The sequence below is a fragment of the Salmo salar genome, chromosome ssa03 (assembly GCF_905237065.1).
Source record: "Salmo salar chromosome ssa03, Ssal_v3.1, whole genome shotgun sequence".
Lineage (NCBI taxonomy): Eukaryota > Metazoa > Chordata > Actinopteri > Salmoniformes > Salmonidae > Salmo > Salmo salar.
In genome coordinates, this window is record NC_059444.1 from 74,345,134 (window position 1) to 74,368,457 (window position 23,324).

The following is a 23,324-nucleotide window of genomic DNA, read 5'->3' on the forward strand; positions in this document are numbered from 1 at the left end:
GTCATGTGGGAACTAAAGGGGGTCATGTGGGAACTAAAGGGGGTCATGTGGGAACTAAAGGGGGTCATGTGTAAGAGACTGTACAGTCGACTAAAGCTTATTGTTGTGCAGTGTTTGTAAATTGTATATTTCATTGTCTCTGTTCTTTTTCCATTCCCCACACCTCTTTCTCTCTGTTCTCGTCTCTCTCCAGTCCTACCCCCCAGCGCCGCCCCCCGGCCGCAGCAGCCCCTCCCCAAGCCGTCCTCCTGCAGTGAGTGGCCCAAGGCCAGGACCACCCCTCAACCCCTCCCCAGCGTTTGGGGGGCCCCCCATCCCCTCTCGCCCGGGCCCGCCGCCCATTAACGCCTTTGGCAGCAACAACCATCAGGACCCTTTCAGTGCCCCCCCACTGATCCCCTCTCGGCCCGCTCGCATCCCCCCTGGCGTGCCCAGGTAAGAGCACCTCCACCTCTCAGGAGGGAGCAGTACCTACCTACCGATCCTCACACAGGAATAATGTCTCCTCATCGACACTATATTAACCTGTGTAACCCTCTTTATTCATTGTTGAATTGCCAGGTTATCACTAACTGCAGCACCTGGCTCTGACTGTCTGTTGACGTCAATAGATGGATATAAGTTTCCTCCATCCCACCTTTCACATTACTACATTAACCTTTTCTCTACACGCTTCTCTTCCTTTCTCTTTCCTCTATCTTGGTTATCTTCTCTGTTTCATAAAGCCCATCTCTTAACTCCTCTCTCTTTTGTGCTCAACTCCCTTTCTCTGTTTCTTCTGTTCTCCCTATCTCTCTCTGTGGGAGTGTTTCTCTCCATTCACGTCTCACGATCTCTCATCTGTTCTCCTGCTTGCTCTATCTCTCTGGGTTAGTTTCATTACTCTCTCTCTCATCTCTCCGTGAGGATATCTCACCTCCTGTTCTTGCTCTCTCTCTCTCCCTGCAGCCGAAGACCCCCTGGCGCTCCTCACCGGCCCACCATAATCCGCCCTGCCGAGCCCTCCCTGCTAGACTAGACTACCCAGTAGAACCAGCCAGGCTCACCTGTGTGTGTGTGTGTGTGTGTGTGTGTGTGTGTGTGTGTGCACTGAGGCCAGAGGGGAGGGCTAGAGAGCAGGGGAGGAGGGGGCCCCTATACAGTATCTATGCACATTGATATATGCTATTTCAACCAGACTTATCTAATGTAGTCGACTGTCAAACTGTTCTCTGATATAAGCTGCTAACCCTCCCTTAGTCTCCAACACATGTGGGCTCTCTCTGGTCTCCACATTCTAAAGAAGCAAAGGAACCATAACCACTTGAATCTTCAGAATCAGAAGAGAGATAATTATACTGTTTTGGATATTGTACCATATGTATCAAAAGATTCATAAAGTCTTAATCGCTCACCTTTGACCAGCAGGGTGCAGTCATGGCATCAGATGTGGATGGTTACATGGAGTGACATGTCCCTAAGTTACCTATTTTCTGTGGTAACAGAATTGTTAATTTCCTCTCTGAAAATGTGGAGTGCAGCATAGACTACAACCTTTCTAAACGTAAAAGGCTAGCTACCCTCCCTCCCTCCATCTTTAGACGTGCCCTCACCTCGTGCTCTCCTACACCCTACACCTCTGTGTAATATACACAGACATCCTGTTCATTTTTTTGTGGTTTTTCTAACTTGATTTCATACTGGAAAATAGTTATTGTTATTACGACTACGGTGGTGTTGATGAATACTTTCTTCTTGTTATTTTATTTGAGTGACTTGTCTGTTTTAATGCCCCCTGTATGTAGCTTTAAAACCAGTCTCATCACAGCAAAAGGAGGCAGAAAAAGACAATTGAGCAGTGCATGGCTACACATCAAGCTGAGAGCAGCCTTATAAAATGTGCCCGTTATTATTGGAATGTCCTGCCAACGTTGAGAAAATGTCATCTAGATTGACCACTTGAAGCACTTCTGTGTACATCCATACATCCAGTGTTGAGGTTGTCATTACTTTAAGACTATGCACAATAAACAGAGAGAGAGTTGTCAGCACTTTGAGATGATTTCTCCACGCATCCTTAAGTATAGAGTTATCCCAGCACCTTAAGTCAACCTCACTGAGGCCTTAACCAACCTCGGGTGTCCCATTCAGGACAAGGACAGGTAAAGGGGAGAGTACAGTAGGGTCTCCTGGAGGAGGGTGAGAGGGTGGGGAGGCAGGAAAGGGAAGGGGGCTATGTGGTTAGAGCTGGAGAGACGGCGGTTTAGGACCGAAACTTCTTCCTGTCACAATTCAATGGTAATTTGTCTTTATGGACGAGAGACCCTCCCGGTGTCTTGGAAACACCGTTGTACATAGCTGATGGACAGTCTCAGTACAGACACACAGAGATGGTGATGTCTCCAGTTTTAAAAATAATAGATGAAGAATGATGTTTAATGGTGTTCATTGAAAACCAAACATTTTAATGTGTAGTAATCGTTATACTAATTGAAGCACTAACACACAGCCGTTATATTGACTTAGTTTGGGATGTAGGGAAACGTTGACATTTAATCTCCAGATCGCATTAATTCATTATTTATAACCGTGGGCATTTGTCATGTATCGTTTTGATGGAAATTATTTCAGCTGTATACGGCACCTTCAGCCTACTTACCCCCCCCCCCTGGAAAGGGAGACAGAACATCTTTCTGGTAGTGAGTTCGACTACAGGGTTCTAGTTGGAATAACTGTTGCCACTGGGAGGGTTTAAATAGGAGTGAAGAGTGTCTCTTCACAGATGGGATTCTGTACTGATGAATATAATTTGATTCCTCTGATGGTAATTAGATCATTGATTTTACTGGGTGAATTTTGGGGGTGGGATGGGGAGGAGTTTGGAGGGTGAGTGACAAATGAACGTTTTGATTTGGTGATAAATATTGAGTGTGAGCAGGGGGTGGGAGTTTAACTTTTGTTGCTCTTTCTGGTGTACATACATATCCTGCCTGGAGAACCTGTCAACTCTATAGAGCTCAGTCCAATACCTTGTACCCCTTCCAGAAATCCATTATGAGTAAATGTGCTACAGGTAGAGGGTGAATTTGGTAGGAACTGTCTAAAACCATATTCTCTGGGCAGAATGTGCTTTTCTTCCCATACATTTCCCATCGGGTCTGTCTACAGTGACCGTGCTGCTAGTGGGTGTCTGACTCTGATCTCAGCTAACTCCAACTAAAGCCTCTGGGAAATGGAGTCTATCCATGCTCCAAAAGGTTTCAATCTCTTGACCAAGTATAGAACCCCTACTAGGAAGAGATTTGGCCTTACATTTATGCTGTCACTCTCTGATGTTGGATCTTAAGGGAATCGAAAACGTCCCGTTCTTATGAAAGTGTCCCTGTCACCTGATGGTACCGGTCACTGTAGCCTGTCCCCCTACACCCTGTCTCCTGATCTGTAAAGTGTAAGATGTTGGTGACTGCCTTTTCTCCATAATGGATGCCCCCCCCCCCCAACTCTCCATGCTCTGTATCTTTCATCTTGTGGGTGGGGGGAACTGACCTGCATCAATCTTTCTTTAGTTTTTGCAAGCCTTGTCAAGTGCCTCTAGTAATTTCCTGGGTTTGAATAAACAAATGAACCCATTTGGAACATGAGCGCTAAATAAAGAGGTGTACAATAAAGAGACTGGTGGTTGGTGTCTCCTTGTGTCTTGTGTGGTCTCCCCTCTCTCTCCTCTCTCATTGGTTGTCCTCACTCATGGTTCTCTCTCCTGGTATGCCTTCCTCTCTTCTTCCCCCTCCTTCACTGTGGATGTTGCTATGGTGTTTCTGTGCCAATGGGCTGCCTGCCTTTTGACTTGAGTTAAAAGTGGAATGAAAGTTGTGAAGAACAAGAATTCCTGGAATAGTAACTTATTCATTCTCTTCTTTTTTCTTCCTTCCTGATGTTTCTCTGAATGCAAGGTGCACATACTCTACTATACAACTCAATACTCTACTATACAACTCAATACTCTGCTGTAGTGTTAGTAATAATAGTGGTGGTGGGTTGTAGAAGGCCTTTGGTGTACAAGTATACTGTTTTTCAATTAAATGTTCAAGTTTATGGTCTAATCAACTTGATTTGATTTCTCTTGCTGCACATAATAGATCACATTGCCTGTAGAAAACAGGCAGCTATGGTAGTAGGAGGGATCATCAGCTAAAGAAAGCAGGAAGAAGTAGAAAATGTGATGGACACAAACTCAATTATAGGAAATTAATGTTCTTAGGTCTTCCCTTACAACAGACCTTTTGAGAAGTTTTTTTGTGAGTTGTTAGACCCCTCACAATCACCAAACTGTATTACGCATCAAAAATACTTGAATGGGAGAGAGTTATTAATGTTGGTCTGTCCTTATGATTGTCCCTGAACAGGCGGCCTGCTCCTGCTCGTCGTAACCAGTGGTGACCTTGCCCCAAAGCAGGATAGGATTGGAGATGCACTATCCACATACCAGCAAGAGAACCAAGCCTGCGAAGAATTTCTAAACTTTGAACACCATTAACCCTTAAATATTCTCCAAGGAATAGGTTTCAGAACTGATTAAACTCTAAAAGCCATAACTTAGTTTATAACATGAAATACAAGAGACAGCTTTTTCAATGGCAACTGTCAAACGTACTCGTTTTACAATAACTGACGGCATTTCAGAAAAAGCAGCCTCCTTTAAAAGTTTATTTTTTCATAAAGTGAAATGAAATCTCATTGCATAAGCTGTAATAAAAAAACGGAGAGAACGGTCACGTGGTAAAGAAGACAACTTTACCCTCACTCACCATCTCATTAAAACTGTTAAAGGCCCAGTACAGTAAAAAGGGTGATATCTCTATGCTTTATATATCGTTCCACACTATGAGGTTGAAATTATACTGTGACAATTATGATAATGCACTTTTAGTGTGAGGGTGGTTTGAAAAAACACCTGAAATTTCAGCCTGTTTTGGTGGGATGGAGTTTTATCCTGCCTGTTGTCATCACCAGGCTGTATATTAGTTAATCCACCAGTAAGAAAGAGACTTCCAAACCTTTCTGCCAATAACAGCTAGTTTTCAGTTTTCCCCTCCCCGCTCAGACCACTCCCAGACAGTCCTAGCAACATTCTTGGTTGACAAATTGCTCTTTGCTAAGAAGCTATTTTTGTTTTATTTTCATTTTTGAAACTGAAAACAATCACAGTAAGGTACTTAGTTGTTACCCAGAAATGATTTGATTTTGAGATAAAAACAGCTGCATTGGGCCTTTAATAGCTGGCACCTACCCAGACTGTTCTGGAAGTGTGGGGGATGTATTCTGAAATGTCCAAACTCCAGGGGTTTTAGCGAGCTGTAGCCTAGCTGAATTCTGACACCACTCTCAGTACGGGTTCAACTTCTGTTCACTATTTCCATACTAAACAAACATTGAGAAAATGAAATTATTTTTGTACTGATAAAATTGTTTGACTGCTCATGTGCCAAATTGGTAATGAAATCCAGTGATTTGTTTGTGTTAGCTATCTCCTGGGGCACAACCTCTCCTCTTGGTTTTATGTACAGTGCAGTTTTAAAATATGGCCATTTCTCAACAGATTAGTGTCTTAATTACTATTGAACACGTTTGTAGAACACTCCTATAAAAATGATTGAAGTGTAGAAGTTTGGTTTATTTAGATGATTGTGTGTAGGTGGAAGTGTAGATATGATTATTTGAGATCTCACTCACACTGTGTTGTGAGTTCGGTGCTACAGTTAATCATCTGGTGTGTCAGTTGGGGAACACCACATGGGATGATGACAGCCAGTAATATTATATGGTAGTGTACTGGGAGGGCCCCAAAACCAAACGGTAAGGTGACTATTTGAAGGGATGAGGTGAAGGATGCTAGGAACAGTTCAATGAATCAGGTAGTGCTGGGTACTCCACTGCTGAGTGAGCACTGAAGCATACAAAGCTTTTAACAGCGAGGGTCATGTCATGTTCAGAAGAGCTTCAAACCATGTATATTCCAGTTCCAGTGGATGCCTTCCGCAAGGGTCAGTCGGTAGAGCATTGTGCTTGCAACACCAAGGGTCGTAGGTTCGAATCCTGCTGAGACCACTCATACGTGAAATGTATGCAGGGATGACTGTAAATCACTTAGAATAAAAGCCTCTTCTATATGGCATATGCTGTATGTTATTATTATACAGTTTATTTATACTGTAGTAAGGGTAATTGTATGAAGAAGGGCATATACCGGTAATGCGATTATAATGTAGTACAGTGTCAATAATAAATCCAACAGCAGAACTTTGCGATATGCCTTTAATCCAGTGCTGTTTTATGGTAGCCAATAAGATTGCCTTATTTTCTTTCTCTGCACACTTCTGACACTCAAATTTGCACTACTGTACCTGTAATTGAAAGGAATGGATCATTGAGATTTTATGGTTTTATAAATACAATCTTTTTTTTCAAATTAATGATTGTATCTTGTTTTGTGGTGTTGGAGGTGTATATAACAACTATGCTTGTGGTTGACTTTGCAACATTCTCCTGGCAGGAATCATTTTTTGAATGTCTCAACTCTTTGGCTTCGTCTCACCAGATCTCTGTCAAACACTATACATTTCAATAAAAATGTAATATCTGTACTTCAATAAAACCATCCCATGTGCCCAGTTCTTTCTCTTGCCTCGTAATTACCAGACTGATAACCACTGCAGCTTTTAATGTAAGCTTGTGGGATCCTGAGCCTTCCCTGTGGCTCAGTTGGTAGAGCATGGTGTGTGCAACGCCAGGGTTGTGGGTTCGATTCCCACGGGGGGCCAGTACAACAAAAAAAAAAATGCATGAAATCAAAATGAAATGTATGTATTCACTACTGTAAGTCGCTCTGGATAAGAGCGTCTGCTAAATGACTAAAATGTAAAATGTAAATGGATCAGTGGCTTTGCGAGGCTACTCTTTCTCCAGAATTAATTTATTTCACAGTAGAATGTTTTTTTTGTGTGTGTTTATTTTGCTGTAGTTGTGTTATAACCATGTCATTAAATAAATGATATTTGTAAAGTCACTCTTAAGATCCCATGTTAAAAACATACAACCACATGATCTGTTATTGCATTGATTTGTTGTTTGATAGATTGACACTAAATTGTCAAAACATTATACAGTGTTTATGACTCACGTACAAACATGCACTTTTCTGCCACTCAAAAGCTGAATCAAGCTCATCACACACAAACATCACTAAATCCTTACTAACAGTCCCGCATTTACCACACATCACAGTTGTCAATAGTCTCTCTCTCTTCTACAATCTCTGAGACCATTACTTTACAGTAGGTTCCTGTTAGTCGCAACACCCTTCTATGGCATCTTTGCGGAAGATACCACTGGGAAGGGGGTGGTGGAAGATACCACCGGAAAGGGTGTGGGGGTGGTGGAAGATCCCACTGGGAAGGGTGTGGGGGTGGTGGAAGATACCATTGGGCCTTGTGTGGGTCTGCTGGAAGATATCACTGGGCATGATGTGGGGGTGGTGGAAGATACCACTGGGAAGAGTGTGGGGGTGGTGGAAGATACCACTGGACACTAGGGTTTGCAGACCCTCTTGTCGTCGAAGAGGCGTCGGAGGGTGTAGACCTGTGTGACGGCCACGGTCAGGATGACCAGGAGGCTCAAGGAGGACCAGAAGGAGACCCTCCACAGGTTGTCCTCCAGTAGGTAGCGGTCCCGGGCCTCGAAGGCCCTCAGCATGGTCTGAAGCTGCCAGCTCCGCTCCAGGTGCCTGTGCACTGAGTCCATGGTCTCCTACAGGGAGAGGCAGGGAGAGAGACAGTGGGTAAGGTGGGAGAGGATACGAGAGAACACAAGAATGTATAGAACATTGACAGCAGGAATGAGAGGAAAAATGTGAAACAGGAGAGACAAACAGGATGAAAAGACAAAATGACAAAAAAGGGGATGTGTAAAAATAGAGTGATAGAAAGACACCAGTCCCAGTGGCTGAACGTTTGGGTGTTCCTCCTGTCCTTCTCACCCTAATGTCTTCCAGTTTGTACTCCACCATGCTCTCTGGCTCGGCCATGTCAGCCCACTCTTCATCGCCCCAGGCGTCCCCAGGCTGGCCCTCCACAATCACCTCGAAGAACACCATCTTCTCAGAAAGCTTACTGAAGCTGTTGTCAAAACACAGCCGGTAGTCTCCGTCCTCTGTAGGCTCCACCCTGGGAGACAGACCAATGAGGAAGAACAGCATGATGTCAGAGAGGGTCAGAGCAAGTCAGACAGTATTCAGACTGTCATATAGAATAGTGTTCAACTTTACTGTCTGTAAGCCAGAGGAGGGAAAGGTGTCTTTTGCATCACCTTACAAAAACTTTCAATGACACACCATCGAGCATGGTGAGACCTTCATACCACTCCAGAGAAGTTAGAGCAGGTCAGGGTTGTGTTAGTAGGTTTTGCCCACTCACGTGTGGATGCCGTCAGATGTCCTGAACTCAGATGCCAGCTTGTATCCGCTGGGGGAGATCAGGGTGAAGCCCACATCCAGGCCTGCACCTGCAATCACCTGGAACAGGAGGGAATGGATTAAATGATATTATAATCCAACTCAAAGTGTTCCTATGAGAATATCCAGTGTTACAGACAGACACTATAGACAGACTGAAATCCACCACGTCTCCACTTCCATACATACTGTAGACACATGAACAGTGTGCTGGTGAGATAGTCAGTGTTGTAGTGGTGCCTGGAGAAGTGATTTTACACTAATTTGCCCATTTCCAAAATGGCCCGGCCGACGACGGAAAAGTGCCCTGTGTAAAGAATTAAATGACAAACAGTGACATACACTCTGAATGGCCTAAAATGATCAATCCCATAATGGTCTTTCACAGTCAGGCCAACCCAAGCTGTACTGTTCATAATGGTCTTTCACAGTCAGGCCAACCCAAGCTGTACTGTTCATAATGGTCTTTCACAGTCAGGCCAACCCAAGCTGTACTGTTCATAATGGTCTTTCACAGTCAGGCCAACCCAAGCTGTACTGTTCATAAAGGACTTTCACAGTCAGGCCAACCCAAGCTGTACTGTTCATAATGGACTTTCACAGTCAGGCCAACCCAAGCTGTACCGTGCAAATAAGTTAACAGGCCTACTATTGAAACAGATAAATTAGACTGTTAACTGAGTCAGAAATTCAGTCAAGTTTTTACATTTTTTTTGCTTTCAAAGTCACACTTAACAGAAAAACTGGTCTGGGATAAATAAATAAAATAACATTTTGAGTGTAGTTACCTTTTAATTCAAGTGCACAAGCACCTAGCACTGTTGTTTGGTTAGCTGTGTTTCTGTAGCACATGATATGGAGTTTGCAAAACAAATTACCACTGGATTGATGCAGATAATCATGATGTCATTCTGCCAGGTAAGCATAGACTACTTTGTAGCTAGTTAACATTTCATTGATAAGGATTTTGGGAAAGCCTTTCCATCTATGCATTGTTATATTTTTCCTGATCCTTAATTGTTTGAAACCTGGACGTTTTACTTCATATGAGTCATGTCTTACTTTGCTTCAAAGTAGCCTACAGCCAAAATCCCACCATAGAAACGTAGAGGCAATTACTTTATAAAGACTTCCTCATATGCGTTCTCCTGTTCTATTGGTTTTCTATACATTTTCTGTCATTGTCTAGCAGCCAAAGGCATTATCCTAGTCATATTAGCAACCCATGATAGCTGTTGCATCTTTAGATCTCCCTTCTTTCTACATTTCTAACAGATGTTTCCATCTCTGTCCATGAAATCGCTTTTTAGAACAGTGTTTTCATTCAAATGTCATTTTGGAACATTTGTGTATAGGTCTACCTCATAATAGTTTATCAACATTTTAAGCTAAAAATTCTGATCTGTTCCATCAGCCTTATTAACCTCTATGGGCTAGGTGGGACGCAAGTCAACAGCCAGTGGAATCGCGTGGCGCGAAATACAAATACCTCAAAAATGCTATAACTTAAATTTCTCAAACATATGACTATTTTACACCATTTTAAAGACAAGACTCTCGTTAATCTAACCACATTGTCCGATTTCAAAAAGGCTTTACAGCGAAAGCAAAACATTAGATTATGTCAGGAGAGTACCCTGCCAAAAATAATCACACAGCCATTTTCAAAGCAAGCATATATGTCACAAAAACCAAAACCATAGCTAAATGCAGCACTAACCTTTGATGATCTTCATCAGATGACACTCCTAGGACATTATGTTATACAATACATGCATGTTTTGTTCAATCAAGTTCATATTTATGTAAAAAAACAGCTTTTTACATTAGCATGTGATGTTCAGAACTAGCATACCCACCGAAAACTTCCAGTGAATTTACTAAATGACTCATGATAAATGTTCACAAAAAACATAACAATTATTTTAAGAATTATAGATACAGAACTCCTTTATGCAATCGCGGTGTCAGATTTTAAAATAGCTTTTCGGCGAAAGCACATTTTGCAATATTCTGAGTACATAGCTCAGCCATCACGGCTAGCTATTTTGACACCCACCAAGTTTGGGGCTCACTAAACTCAGAATTACTATTAGAAAAATTGGATTACCTTTGCTGTTCTTTGTCAGAATGCACTCCCAGGACTTCTACTTCAACAACAAATGTTGTTTTGGTTCCAAATAATCCATAGTTATATTCAAATAGCTCCGTTTTGTTTGTGCGTTCAGGTCACTATCCGAAGGGTGACGTGCGAGCGCATTTCGTGACAAAAAATTCAAAATATTCCATTACCGTACTTAGAAGCATGTCAAACGCTGTTTAAAATCAATTTTTATGCTATTTTTCTCGTAAAATAGCGATAATATTCCAACCGGGCAACATTGTATTCATTCAAAGGCTGAAAGAAAAAAATGGAGAATTCTCGTGAATGCGCATCTCAGTCTCACTGTCCCCAGGCTGACCACTCACAAACTGTCCTGCTGTTCTTCGCCCAGAGACAGCAGACACCCCATTCCACTTTCTGGCGGCTTCTGAGAGCCAATGGAAGCCTTAGAAAATGCCATGTTACAGCACAGATGCTGTATTTTCGGTAGAGATGCAACAGAAGGACAACAAATTGTCAGACAGGGCACTTCCTGTATGGAATCTTCTCAGGTTTTGGCCTGCCATATGAGTTCTGTTATACTCACAGACACCATTCAAACTATTTTAGAAACGTTAGAGTGTTTTCTATCCAAATCTACTAATCTCATTTCTGGGCAAGAGTAGTAACCAGTTTAAATCGGGTACGTTTTTTATCCGGCCGTGCAAATACTGCCCCCTAGCCCCAACAGGTTTTAACTGATATGGCGTATACCTCCACTACACTACTTTGATATGCATTGTGGGGATTAAGAAGTGAGTATACACAATGCCAACTGAAAAAGAAGTGGATATACAGTGTATACCTGTGTATACCTTCCACTACAACAATGGATATAGTATTTGTTCCAAGTATTTGCACAGTTTATGGTTAATCCGGTCATTAGCAGTCTCTGATTGCCATATTCATACTCTACAACACAGTAGATATGAGTTCAAATAGATCCACCAGGTCACGACCAACCTAAAGTAACTTCAGTTAAAGCTACAGCAAGGAGAGGCTAGCCAGTATACCCACTCCCCAGCACCTGTCCGTTTATGTCAAAGTAACACCACTCTCAGGCAGCAGAAACATAAGGAGGGAAACACAGCATGTTAGGCCATATAAACTAGGCCTCAGGCATGAGTCACTACCATTGCCAGTGTGGTGTCATTGTCTTGGTTGAGAGAGGGTAACAGACGGACAGACAGACAGGCAGAGACAGTCAGGCAGACAGACACACACCACAGACTGCTGTATAAAACATCTCAATCCTCACAGTCCTTCAGCTTGCTCTCTCAAGCTGTCATCTCTCTCAGCCCTGTGTGTCTCAGCTGTTGCTGTGTGGATACCACAGTAAGCCTGCCAGGCTCCACACAGACTACACACACACACACACACACACACACACACACACACACACACACACACACACACACACACACACACACACACACACACACACACACACACACACACACTAGAGTCCACAGAAATGTGTCACGGCTTGGCGGGTTGGGTGGCGAGGAACATGACATCCTATCACAGTCATGTGTCTGCCAGAGGGCCTTGGTACAGTGTGAGGATTGGGAACAGGGGTTTCCAGTATATAGAGTAGGCATTGATACCGTAGCATGATGAGCATCACTTCAACTTTAATCTATGAAGGGCTTAACCTGTAGTGGTTTACACTTTTATACTAGTCAACTGACTAACTCTGCAACCGTGTCTTCTAAATGACTAAAATGCTATATATAAATAGGGGATGGCACATCTTCATGTTTAATATGCATTTTGCAGCAAAGCGCATGACTACTAACACACCAAGTAGGCCTACACTTGGTGGTAAGCGCTCTCCTTCTCTTTACATGTCTAGAGGAGAAGAAGAAGCCACAGGCCTACTACAGCTACTATAGCTCAGAGGTTAGTTCGAGTATCTGGCCTTATGCTGACACAGTGGATCCCTTTGTAAACACTTCCCCTGCCTTGACCCTTCATGCCAACGCCAGCAGCTATTCAAGCTGGCTCTGTCTTATAGACTCCACCTGTATGGAAGGAAGATGCCTTATCTCATTATTTGCATCTGAGCAAAGTCCTTTGGCTGTAACAATAAAGCATCCAGTAACTGACTGACTAATACAACTTATAACATTGTTATAATAGAGGCACGAAATTGCACCACACACAGACACACACACACACACAAGAGAGAGAGAGAGAGAGAGAGAGAGAGAGAGAGAGAGAGAGAATGACACAAAGTATGTCCGCTGTGTTTTCAATACCACAGAAAACTAAATTGTCCAAGCCTGCTACCTGGTATTCTACTTCCAAGCTTCCGTTCTTCGTAGCTGTTTGGTAGAAACATTCTGTTCTACCGGCAGGGAGTAGAAACGTGAATTCAGTATCTTGGCTTTGTCCCAAGCCTAAAGTGAAGTCCACAGATACAACGAAACAAGACAGCAAATATAGTCTTACAGCAGCGCTCAGATCAAACATGGAACCCATTTGTAGCCTAGAAGCGAATTTGGACTTCAGTAAAAGTTACAATATCACTGTTGACTCATCGGTAGCCATGAATGCTTGTTCTTGTAGTCTAGTAGCCTACTTCGCTTCACTCATACCGCATTGTATACGTACATTTTCCATAGACTGTCAGCGACCACGAGTTGTAGGCTATTTATTGCTTGTGATCAAAGTTAGTCATAGCAGGAATAAAGTCGCCTACTTCCCCGAACAACTAGCTTCAGATCAGTTCTGACCACTGTGCGCGCAACTGAAAAAAAATGAGTAAAAAAATCTCACCGATCTTTGACAACTTCTACAAAGTAGCGCGTATGATTGACTGGAAGGGTGTGCAATACCAATGTATAGCAGTGGTGTAAAGTACTTAAGTAAAAATACTTTAAAGGACTACTTAAGTCGTTTTTTTCTATCTGTACTTAACTATTTATATTTTTGACAACTTTTACATTTACTTCACTACATTCCTAAAGAAAATAATGTACGTTTTACTCCATACATTTTCCCTGACACCCAAAAGTACTTGTTACATTTTGACCGAAAAATGGTCTAATTTACACTCTTATCAAGAGAACATGCCTGGGTATCTCTACTGCCTCTGATCTGGCACTCACTTCGTTTGTAAATGATGTCTGAGTGTTAGAGCATGCCCCTGGCTATCCGAAACCAAAAAAAACCAAAAAAAATGATGCCGTCTGGTTTGCTTAATATAAGAAACTTGAAATAATTTATACTTTTACTTTTGATAATTAAGTATATTTTAGCAATGACATTTACTTTTGATACTTAAGTATATTTTTAAACTGGGTACTTGTTCCACCACTGCTTAATATAAGGATTTGAAATGATTTATACTTTTACTTTTGATACTCAAATAGTATTTTACTGGGAAACTTTCACTTTTACTTGAGTCATTATCTATTAAGGTATGTTTTACTTTTACTCAAGTATGACAATTTGGTACTTTTTACACCATTGGGGTTATGTCAGTAACCTCCGTTAGCTGCTAGATTATGTTTATAATAAACAGAGATGAATGGTTTATCTTTTGAATGGTTTAAGCTACAAAATATTTTGACCCCATCACTGAACGATATGACTCTCAGGAACACGTATGTGTTCCTCTACAATGCCCAAAAGCCACTCAGAACAGAGTGGACAAGACCAGACACTACATCAGACTGCACAGAAGATCATACAAAATGTTTGCCTGATGATCTTCTGAACTTCCCATAACCTTGCATTTCAGTTACTTCAAACCACACTTTCTTCAGATTGAAATACTTTCAAAAGCACTGTCAGACTTATTTGTAATAGACCATTTAAAAAAAGTCAACATTGTCTTTTGATTATGTCACCCTTTTTTTACATGGTGGGGTCACAGGTTTTTTTAAATATCAAAAAGGTTTGGGAACCCCTGCTCTAACCTAACCCTAATCCTAACTTTAACCCTAACATTAACCCCAAAACCTAACCTTAATCCTAACCCTAAACCTAAACATAGCTCCTAACCCAAACCGTATCTCCTACACCTAATTCTAACATCAACCCTAACTAAACACCTTAGAAATAGTCCAAAGTTTGTTTGTTTACTATTATTTTCTGGTCGCCACAAGTATAGTTAAACACGTCCACACACACACACACACACACACACACACACACACACACACACACACACACACACACACACACACACACACACACACACACACACACACACACACACACACACACACACACACACACACACACACACACACAGAGATGCACACATCCAGTGAGCACTGACTGACGTAGGATGTCCATGGATGTTGAAGATTTGGTGAAATTTGGTCAGTCCACTTTGGTCTTGATTTCAACGTCAACAGAGGTTGATTTCCAGACCGGCCTTAATTTGTGCCAAAAATAATCATCTATGATTTCTTAAGATTTGGTCAGCTCTGGAGGGGCATATGTTTGGTTCAGATTTTGTCCTGTCTGGACTAACCACATTTTTATCAATGTCCGTAAAATACATTTTCAACTTTCACTTAGGACTGAAAATGAACGTGACTTCAACGTCCGTAATTATGTATTTTCAACTTCTTTCCAACGTCATTTTGCTCACTGGGCACTCATTTAATTAAAAAGAATTTGCCAGAATTGTCCAATCGGAAACAATTTTCACAGTTTTCCAAGGGGTCCTGGGTTCCATAGAATCAATAAAAACATACACATCACATAAAAGTTGTCTAGATCAAAACACACATACACAATAGCATACACAGCATACCCAGTAGTAAACATACAAAAATATGAACACACATACAGCATATGTCGTGTACATACCATTTTTAAGGAGAACTTGTTGTACGTTTTAGTTATATCACATACAGAATGTTTTTTTAGAAGTGTACATTATGGTCAGAGAGGCTGTGGGTGGTGCTATGACCAAGGAAAAGCTTTACATTGTTATTGCATATTGCAAGGTGCTCTTATTAGTTTGGATGAGGTTTACTCTTTGCCACTGATCTCAGATTTGTACTGCCCCAGCCTGATAGCTAAGGGGGTTTGGAAAGGGTGCTGATCCTACATCTGAATGTGACTATGAATATAGATTTAGTTGTAGATTTATTTCACTAGTGGGTGATTGAAAAGTAAAATAATTGATAATTACTTTTAGAACACACCTTAGAGAGCATGCTGAAGCTAAATATAGACACCCCTGCTGTGTACCTTTTATCCACTTCCTGACAAAGTAAATCCAAGTGCCAAGCAGAGACGCATTTTTCCAGTCTTTGGTATGACTTGACCGGGGATCGAACTCCAAACCTTCCAATGTCAGGGCGGGCAAAGCATAATCTTGACAAGCATGTGGTAAAAAAATACCATGAAAAGTCTTAACAACACAAGAATAACAATACCATGAACCATATGTTGTTTTTTTACAAGAAGCTGCACTGTAAAGGAACATGAATATATTGGTCTTATCATGATTTTATTGTTTTTGCTGGTAGAGTAGACAGCAGACCACTCTCTACCAGATCAGATACTCATCATGAGAGTGAGGAAGTAAGAGGAAATATGAACAGAGAGACAAATTATTGCGTAACTCCATGTATGCTGTAGTAGGCTAGAGTAGGAGGGTGTATGTAGTGTAGTGGGGAGGTGATCATACTCAGTGCATGGCCACTCTATAAGATGCTCATTTGCATTTGCCTTGCTCTATCTGACTGATTGAAACTCTACACCAGAGGTAACCGTTCTCTCTCTGTCAAGATTTATTTTGGTTATGACAAGTTTTTCTTTCTGTGACTGCTCTTTGGGGAGGTGGTCGTTTCTGTGAAGAATTTCCAAATTTCTCATTTTTTTCTTCCACTACTTTGTATCTGGTCTTGTCTGCTGACAAGACGACCTGAGGAGTCATACTGTACAACCCACACTAGTGCTTGGTCTTGCTCTGGGAAAAAAATCTCTCTGTGTCTCTCATTGTGTGCCGGGACCCCTGGTGCGTGGACCTCACTCGGGTACTACTTGACTACCTCTTGGAGGATCCTTTTTCAGTTCCTTATAATCTCTGATCGGAGAGATCATGGCTGAGGGTGGTGTCCCGTACCCCTCCGTGTTCATGGTGGATAGCCATGCAGCCTACCCACCGCTGCCCCCCAAACCGAGACCTCCTGGTCGGGGTGGTGTGGCCCAAAGCCTGCTGTTCTTGCTGGTTGGTCTGGCTTTGTGTGGCTTGGCCATAGAGGCCTGCTTCATCTACCACCTCTACTCCAACCAGGGATCTGTGAGTATTATCACCATGAGGTGGCTGTCTACCCGTCTGCATCTCTGTTCCGTCTCCCTCAACACCTGAGAGTCTCTCTTCACACATCTCTCTCTCTCTCTCTCTCTCTCACTACATAAATCTAGTAACAACTATGTATTCTTTACTGTGTTCTTTCATCTCTCACTGTTTTATTTTCCCCAATCTCTGTCTTGCTCTCAACCCCACAACGTGTACACTATTCTCAGAAACATCTTTTGTTCATTCCAAAATGAAAGTGAATACATTTTCAGTGGTCATTAGTTGACGTGTTCTTCCTCTCTCACAAAAAAATGCACAACCCATTTGCATCATCAAATGGGAAATAATTGCTTGATTTGATTTACTTCATAGTTGCAGTCGACAAGACTGAAATTATGCAGAATGCACAGTTACATTAAGACAATACTTTAAAAACCCAAGATACTACATTAAATTAATAAATGATTATTTAAAAAGTCACATTTGGTTACCCAATCTCAATGTATTTTGTACAATGTAGTAATTTACTGTTGGCTTTTTGCATTTGTTCCTTTACTCCATTTTATTATGGCATTATCCTGGTTGAAAATAGAGTAATGTGTGGTGATTTGTCACTTGGAATATTGGAACCATGCTACAATTGGTTGTTTTGTTAGACTCTAATTGTGAAATAATTTTCCAAGTCAATAGGGAACAGAAACAAATACTAATTTCCGAGTTACCAGGGCATTATTCACCACGATGTAGGTTTTTTTGTCATGTCAATTTTGCTTTACGTACAAACAGGTCTCATGACAACATAGTCAAGTTCTGTTATGGTCAGCAGTTTCTGTCCAAAGTTTGAGTTGGGATTCCCCTTGATATACGCATTAAACAGTTTTATTAATTATTGTACATTTGGCAACAGTTGAGATGGAGAAGTATCTCAGAATTGGGCATCATTTCGGAGAATATGAATGTTCCGTGACGTAACTTTCTGGAGCAGGGGCCAGCATTCCGTGTTCCACAGAATTGGTTCGTTGGTCAGGTGTTTGTGGTTATGTTGAGCTTCATGTGACATCATTTCCCCTGACCCAATCTGGTGTCAAGGGTGCGGAGGTTTATTGGAAGAGGATAGAGCTAACCTAGTCTCGCTGCATGCACATGTACTGACAGGGGAAGACGGGGGTGGGTTGGTCTGTGATGGGATGGGTGATCTACTTTGCTTACTTGCCAGAAACCATAAGCAGTTCTGTTTATCTTTCCTGCGTATCATCTAATAAAATGTAAAGGTCACATTGCTGAAGGCCCAAAGAACCACTTAAATATGAACAAATGAACATTCTCACACATGCCTGTACTGTATTACCACAAACCTCTCTGTTCACTATGATGATATCTCTATTCACAACTGCAGGTGGAGTCAGGGTCAGCTGGTATGAGTATCCAAGGTATGTCCCAGACTATATCTCCTTCTCTTGTTCAAACACTGTGACAAGAAGATTTCGACTGAGTATTTTGTACACATTTGATAAATGCATTTCTGAATCATTCACTTTCTAAAATGCACATCACTTCAACATAAACTTTGTTCCCAAAACAGACCATGAGGACATTCCGAAGGAGGTGCCCCCAACTTCAAGACCAAACCCTATTGTGTTGCCTTCAAAACCTGTTGCACATCTGACAGGTAAGACCATTATCACCAGGCCATTGCAACTACACACAATCCTTTATATTAATATTTGGTCATGACAGAAGAGGGTGAAATAGAAGTATGTAGTAGTACATCAGATAGTATGCTGTTTGAAATAGTACATGAAGATAAATTAAAATGAGCTCTTATGACAGAAAACTTTCCCCACATATTGTCCTGTATTTGTTCTCCAGCTGGACCTCAAGCATCCCATGGAGATGGAGTCATGGTATGGGATATGCAGACAGAACCGCTCCTCCATGAAATGGAGTACAAAGATGGCAAGCTTGTCATCCAGAAGGAAGGCTACTACTACGTCTACTCTAAGATCTTCTTCAGTGAGGTCAATGTTGCATTCACACACTCGGTCTGCAGAACTACTCCACGGTACCTTAGGAAGGACATTGAACTCCTTAAGTCCAGGAGATATTACCCCAAGTCTGGGAAAATGATGTCCACATCAAACAGCTACCTGGGAGGGGTGTTCCACTTCTTTGAAGATGACTCCATCTTTGTCAAAGTGAAAAATAGTACTCAAGTTCGGATACACTCTTCCACAGAGAACGTGTTTGGTATCTATATGATATAATAAGCCTGGGGTTGATGATGAAGATACTTTTTTTTAGATAGCTGGCTGATTATCATTGGTTTAAGAAATTATAATACTGTAGGCCAATTTACATGTAATATTGCTACGCAGGGCCTTCCCCCTTCCCGGCACACCATCATTTTCTTTAAACAAATCCTTGCATCAAGATGCAATTTGATGCGTGGAAAATTTACTGTTGAAGAAAAAGCCCCTTTATAATAAAGCCATAATAACGTTTGCCATGTGCCATACACTAGGCTACAGTTGAGCAGAGGCGTTTTTAGGATTTCCGCACATGGGGATTTTTTTTAGCAGGGTCGTAAAAGAATCCGCATTTAAAAAAATGCATTTCATGCAGTTCTACGTGATTTACATGACCTAAAGACATTAGTTTAATCTTTTTATTACCACACAACTGACTGAAATGACTGGCTACTCTGACACTGACAAACTGAGATCAATCTGGTCTTGAATTCAAACAAACAATAGCCCAGGCCAATGAAGCGACACAAGGATTGTACAGTATTAGGAGGCAATATATATATATATATATATATATATATATATACAGTATATACTGTATATCATAGGTTACAGTAGGTTACTAAATAAAATGTTGAGTGGCACACTGATTCACCTAATGATGAAGATGAAGCCATAGGCTTCTCACGGTGAGGGCTGATGCGCTTGCTGTGGCAATAGCCTATCTCAAGATGAGCTACTTTGAAAAACAAGTGCTGCTGTTAGCTAAAAATTGGGAGTTGTTAAGAAAAAAATGTTATTGGTTCTAAAGACAGATTAGTCTTGTCTTTTCACCAGTAGGCATTTGCTTTCCAAACTGTGCGTTTTTCCCACAATTTTATTTTGAAATCTGCAAACTGACAGCTGCTTCCCAACCATAGAAGTACAATCCATAGATGCCAGTTCCCAGTTCAAGTCAGAACTGGCATCCATTGCTCGTGTACCCATGAGTTTAACAGTCAAATTGCCAGGGTAAGAGGTTACAAAACACTTTAATGGAGTATATATCTATGGCCAAAAAGCAACAAGCTGTAGCCTATTTGGGGCGCATGACCTTCCTGACTGTAGGTACACCAGTAACTGCCAAAATAAAGGAAACACATGAGTAAACAAGGGATACAAGGGATACCATATGTTATGGTGTGGGGTGCATTTTCCTGGCATGGTTTAGAGCCACATGTATAATCTATGCCAAGGAGCATTGAAGCTGTTCTGGCAGCTCATGGTGGCGCAGCTCCCTTTTAAGACACTTTTTGTTGGTGTTTCCTTAATTTTGGAAGATATCTGTATGTGCTTGTGATAAAACTTCATTCACAGTTATTTTTTATAAACGATTTATCCTCTGCGGCTAAATTATGCTCTCTGGTGTATTTTGAACATTGAGAGCGGGCGCCTGTGGTTGGATAAAAAAAAATATATATATAAAATAAAATAAAAAAATTATTTTTTGCCTCTTGGGCCCAGTCCTTGACTCACGCAATTGACTAGTCCTATTTATTTATTATGCAGTTATTATTTGTATTTTTTTATTAATCAATTACCCAATCAAGACAGGGGACTCCCTACCTCCTCTCCTCCCCCCACCTAATGATTAGCAGAGCGGCAGCAGGCAGCAGCGGGCAGCAGCAGGCAGGCAGGCAGCAGCAGGCAGCAGCAGGCAGAAGCAGGCAGCAGCAGCTAGACTCATTGAGAGCAGGGTCCTGAGTCCTCCTGTGATTGGCGGTTGTAGTGAAAAAGTATAAAATATATGCTACAGATATAATATATACTACATATATATATATAACATATACTATATACAGTATATATTTCCTTAATAATTAAACATTTATTTCAAAAAATATAATTGCTGCCTCTTGGGCCCCCAATGGGCCTGGACACAGATGTTTCAGCCCCGGTAAACCCCTGCATTAATCCGGCCCTGTTGCTAAGGTAAATCATAAAATCGGATAAATTGATTGATTTAGCTTTTGTAGAATAAAACCATTTTTTTTAAATCAGTTTTGGTGGTGAAAGTGCTGAATATTCTGGAGTTAACATTATTAGGGATGTTTGTATTCACTCAGTGTTACTTCTCTTTTGTAAGTAGTGTTGTTGTTATTGATGGGGGTTTTGGTCAGGAGGTAACACATTATGTTGATAGTCCACTCTCAAGAACAAGAACAAAAGTACTGTATGAACATTACCTCTGTATGCTAGGGTTCAATGCATATTTACAGACATCAGCTCTTTATTCTCTTACTTGTTTGTTATATTGACCTGATTAAAAAATAATATATCCATAATAGTATAAGGAAATACATAATATAGACATAGAGAAAAATATTTAGATATTAAGATCATTCGAAATAGAGACAAGTAGATATATTCCAAATTATTGAAACGATTTAAGAATACCTGATATTCAGGTAAATTGCATGTAAACCACTGCATGGTGTTCATGATAAGGTCAAATGTTAAACTATCTATTTCCCTCTTTGTATACCCTCCATAAAATGACCAAGTAATTAACTAATTTCAATACCCTCGACATGTTGTATTTCACCTTTTGGTGTTTTATATTTATTTAACATTTTATACAAATGTAAAGTAGTCATTGTCCTCCATATTCTGATAAACACGACTTATCAACTTCCATATATAGTGAGAAATAAAAATAATATATGTTTTTTTTTCTTCTTCTTGGACACCAACGCTATGCAAGCAGTAGGCTATAGCTGTAAAACATACTGTGTATTTTGTATATTCTATCCTGCAAATATTCAAATAAATAAAAGTTAAATTTTTTATCTTTCTTACGATTCTGTGTGAGCATTATTTGTTACTTTAATTGATCCACAAAAGTATATGCACGCAGGCATGTAATCACAAACAGACATACAGAGTCATCATGTAACAAAAGGTCTTCTGTGCTGGAATTGAGTCTAGAGCGTGGCTTCAGTAGCAGCGGATGCTGCACCCACTCAGTTGCATTTTAGACAGTCAGCCTGCGACCACACGAGGTGAAAACCACTTCTCTTTTTACCGTCCCCCCATCCCCACCAACCCCCTGCATTTCAGTGAAGCATATAATCCCCCCTTATACAGTGTCTTTATGTTTCTGCTCCATTTTACTGACATTTAGGAAAAATACCTCAGAGGTCTCAAATCAACAGTAACAGATAAGAGTAAGGTATGTGACCTGAGTATATGACAATATGTGACCTGTGTTCGCATAGAGATTATTATCTTGTTTCCCTGACCTGATTAACTTGTTTACTGGTGACAGAGGTGATAAGACTGCACTGTGCAGGTTTTAGAGCAATGCGAACCACATTTGATCACAACTTTGATATTACTTCCCTACCAAAAGTATCTGACCTCATTGATTGAAAACACGTAACAAAATGCATTTCCAATGTCTTTCCTAACCGGCTCTGCATTTCGTGTTGGATGTGTGTATTCTATTACCGTTCTGCAGGGCTCATTTGTACATTTTCTACATTGGAGAACAATAGTGAAGACATCAAAACTATGAAAAAACACATAATAATAATTTAGTGACCAAAAAAGTGTTAAACAAATCAATTTGAGATTCTTCAAAGTAGCCACCCTTTGCCTTGATGACAGCTTTGCACACTCTTGGCATTCTTTCAACCAGCTTCACCTGGAATGCTTTTCCGACAGTCCAAATCATCCCAGGTGATTGTGGAGGCCAGGTCATCTGATGCAGCACTCGATCACTCTCCTTCTTGGTCAAATAGCCCTTACACACCCTGGAGGTGTGTTGTGTCATTGTCCTGTTGAAAGACAAATGATAGTCCCATTAAGCGCAAACCAGATGGGATGGCATATTGCTGCAGAATACTGTGGTATCCATGCAGCTTAAGGGTGCCTTGAATTCTAAATAAATGACAGACAGAGTCACCAGCAAAGCACCCCACATCTCCTCCTCCATGCTTCACGATGGGAACCACACATCCGGAGATTATCCGTTCACCTACTCTGTGTCTCACAAAGACACAGTGATTGGAACAACAAAAAACAATCTCAGAAAGACAGATTTCCACCGGTCTAATGTCCATTGCACATGTTTTTTGGCCCAAGCAAGGCACTTCTTCTTATTTGTGTCCTTTTTCTTTGTAGCAATTCGACTAT

General features: G+C 41.1%; 3 protein-coding genes across 4 annotated transcripts in view; 2 read left to right on the top strand and 1 right to left on the bottom strand.

Moving 5' to 3' along the window:
- Positions 1 to 3,651, top strand: part of LOC106606829 (dynamin-2-like) — a 37,738-nt gene extending 34,087 nt beyond the window's left edge. The window contains 3 exon segments of the mRNA XM_045715408.1: positions 194 to 233; positions 236 to 435; positions 949 to 3,651. Of these exon segments, the coding sequence (XP_045571364.1) occupies positions 194 to 233; positions 236 to 435; positions 949 to 1,018 (310 nt within the window). The 3' untranslated portion in view covers positions 1,019 to 3,651.
- A 2,626-nt stretch (positions 3,652 to 6,277) lies between these two features.
- Positions 6,278 to 13,482, bottom strand: LOC123741707 (transmembrane emp24 domain-containing protein 1). Of its 2 annotated transcripts, none has more exons than XM_045715410.1 (4): positions 13,245 to 13,482; positions 8,448 to 8,545; positions 8,012 to 8,198; positions 6,278 to 7,782 (listed from the first exon to the last, which is right to left on the bottom strand). In XM_045715410.1, exons 1-4 carry the CDS (start codon positions 13,251 to 13,253, stop codon positions 7,564 to 7,566), a joined length of 513 nt encoding a protein of 170 aa, XP_045571366.1. In that variant the 5' UTR covers positions 13,254 to 13,482; the 3' UTR covers positions 6,278 to 7,563. The 2 variants fall into 2 exon arrangements, with proteins under 2 accessions (XP_045571366.1, XP_045571365.1); XM_045715409.1 differs by having other exon boundaries at positions 12,921 to 13,460.
- A 2,773-nt stretch (positions 13,483 to 16,255) lies between these two features.
- LOC106601456 (tumor necrosis factor ligand superfamily member 14) lies at positions 16,256 to 21,981 on the top strand. Its single transcript, XM_014193674.2, has 4 exons — positions 16,256 to 16,902; positions 18,299 to 18,332; positions 18,485 to 18,571; positions 18,772 to 21,981. Exons 1-4 carry the CDS (start codon positions 16,702 to 16,704, stop codon positions 19,164 to 19,166), a joined length of 717 nt encoding a protein of 238 aa, XP_014049149.1. The 5' UTR covers positions 16,256 to 16,701; the 3' UTR covers positions 19,167 to 21,981.
- The last annotated feature ends 1,343 nt before the right edge of the window (positions 21,982 to 23,324 follow it).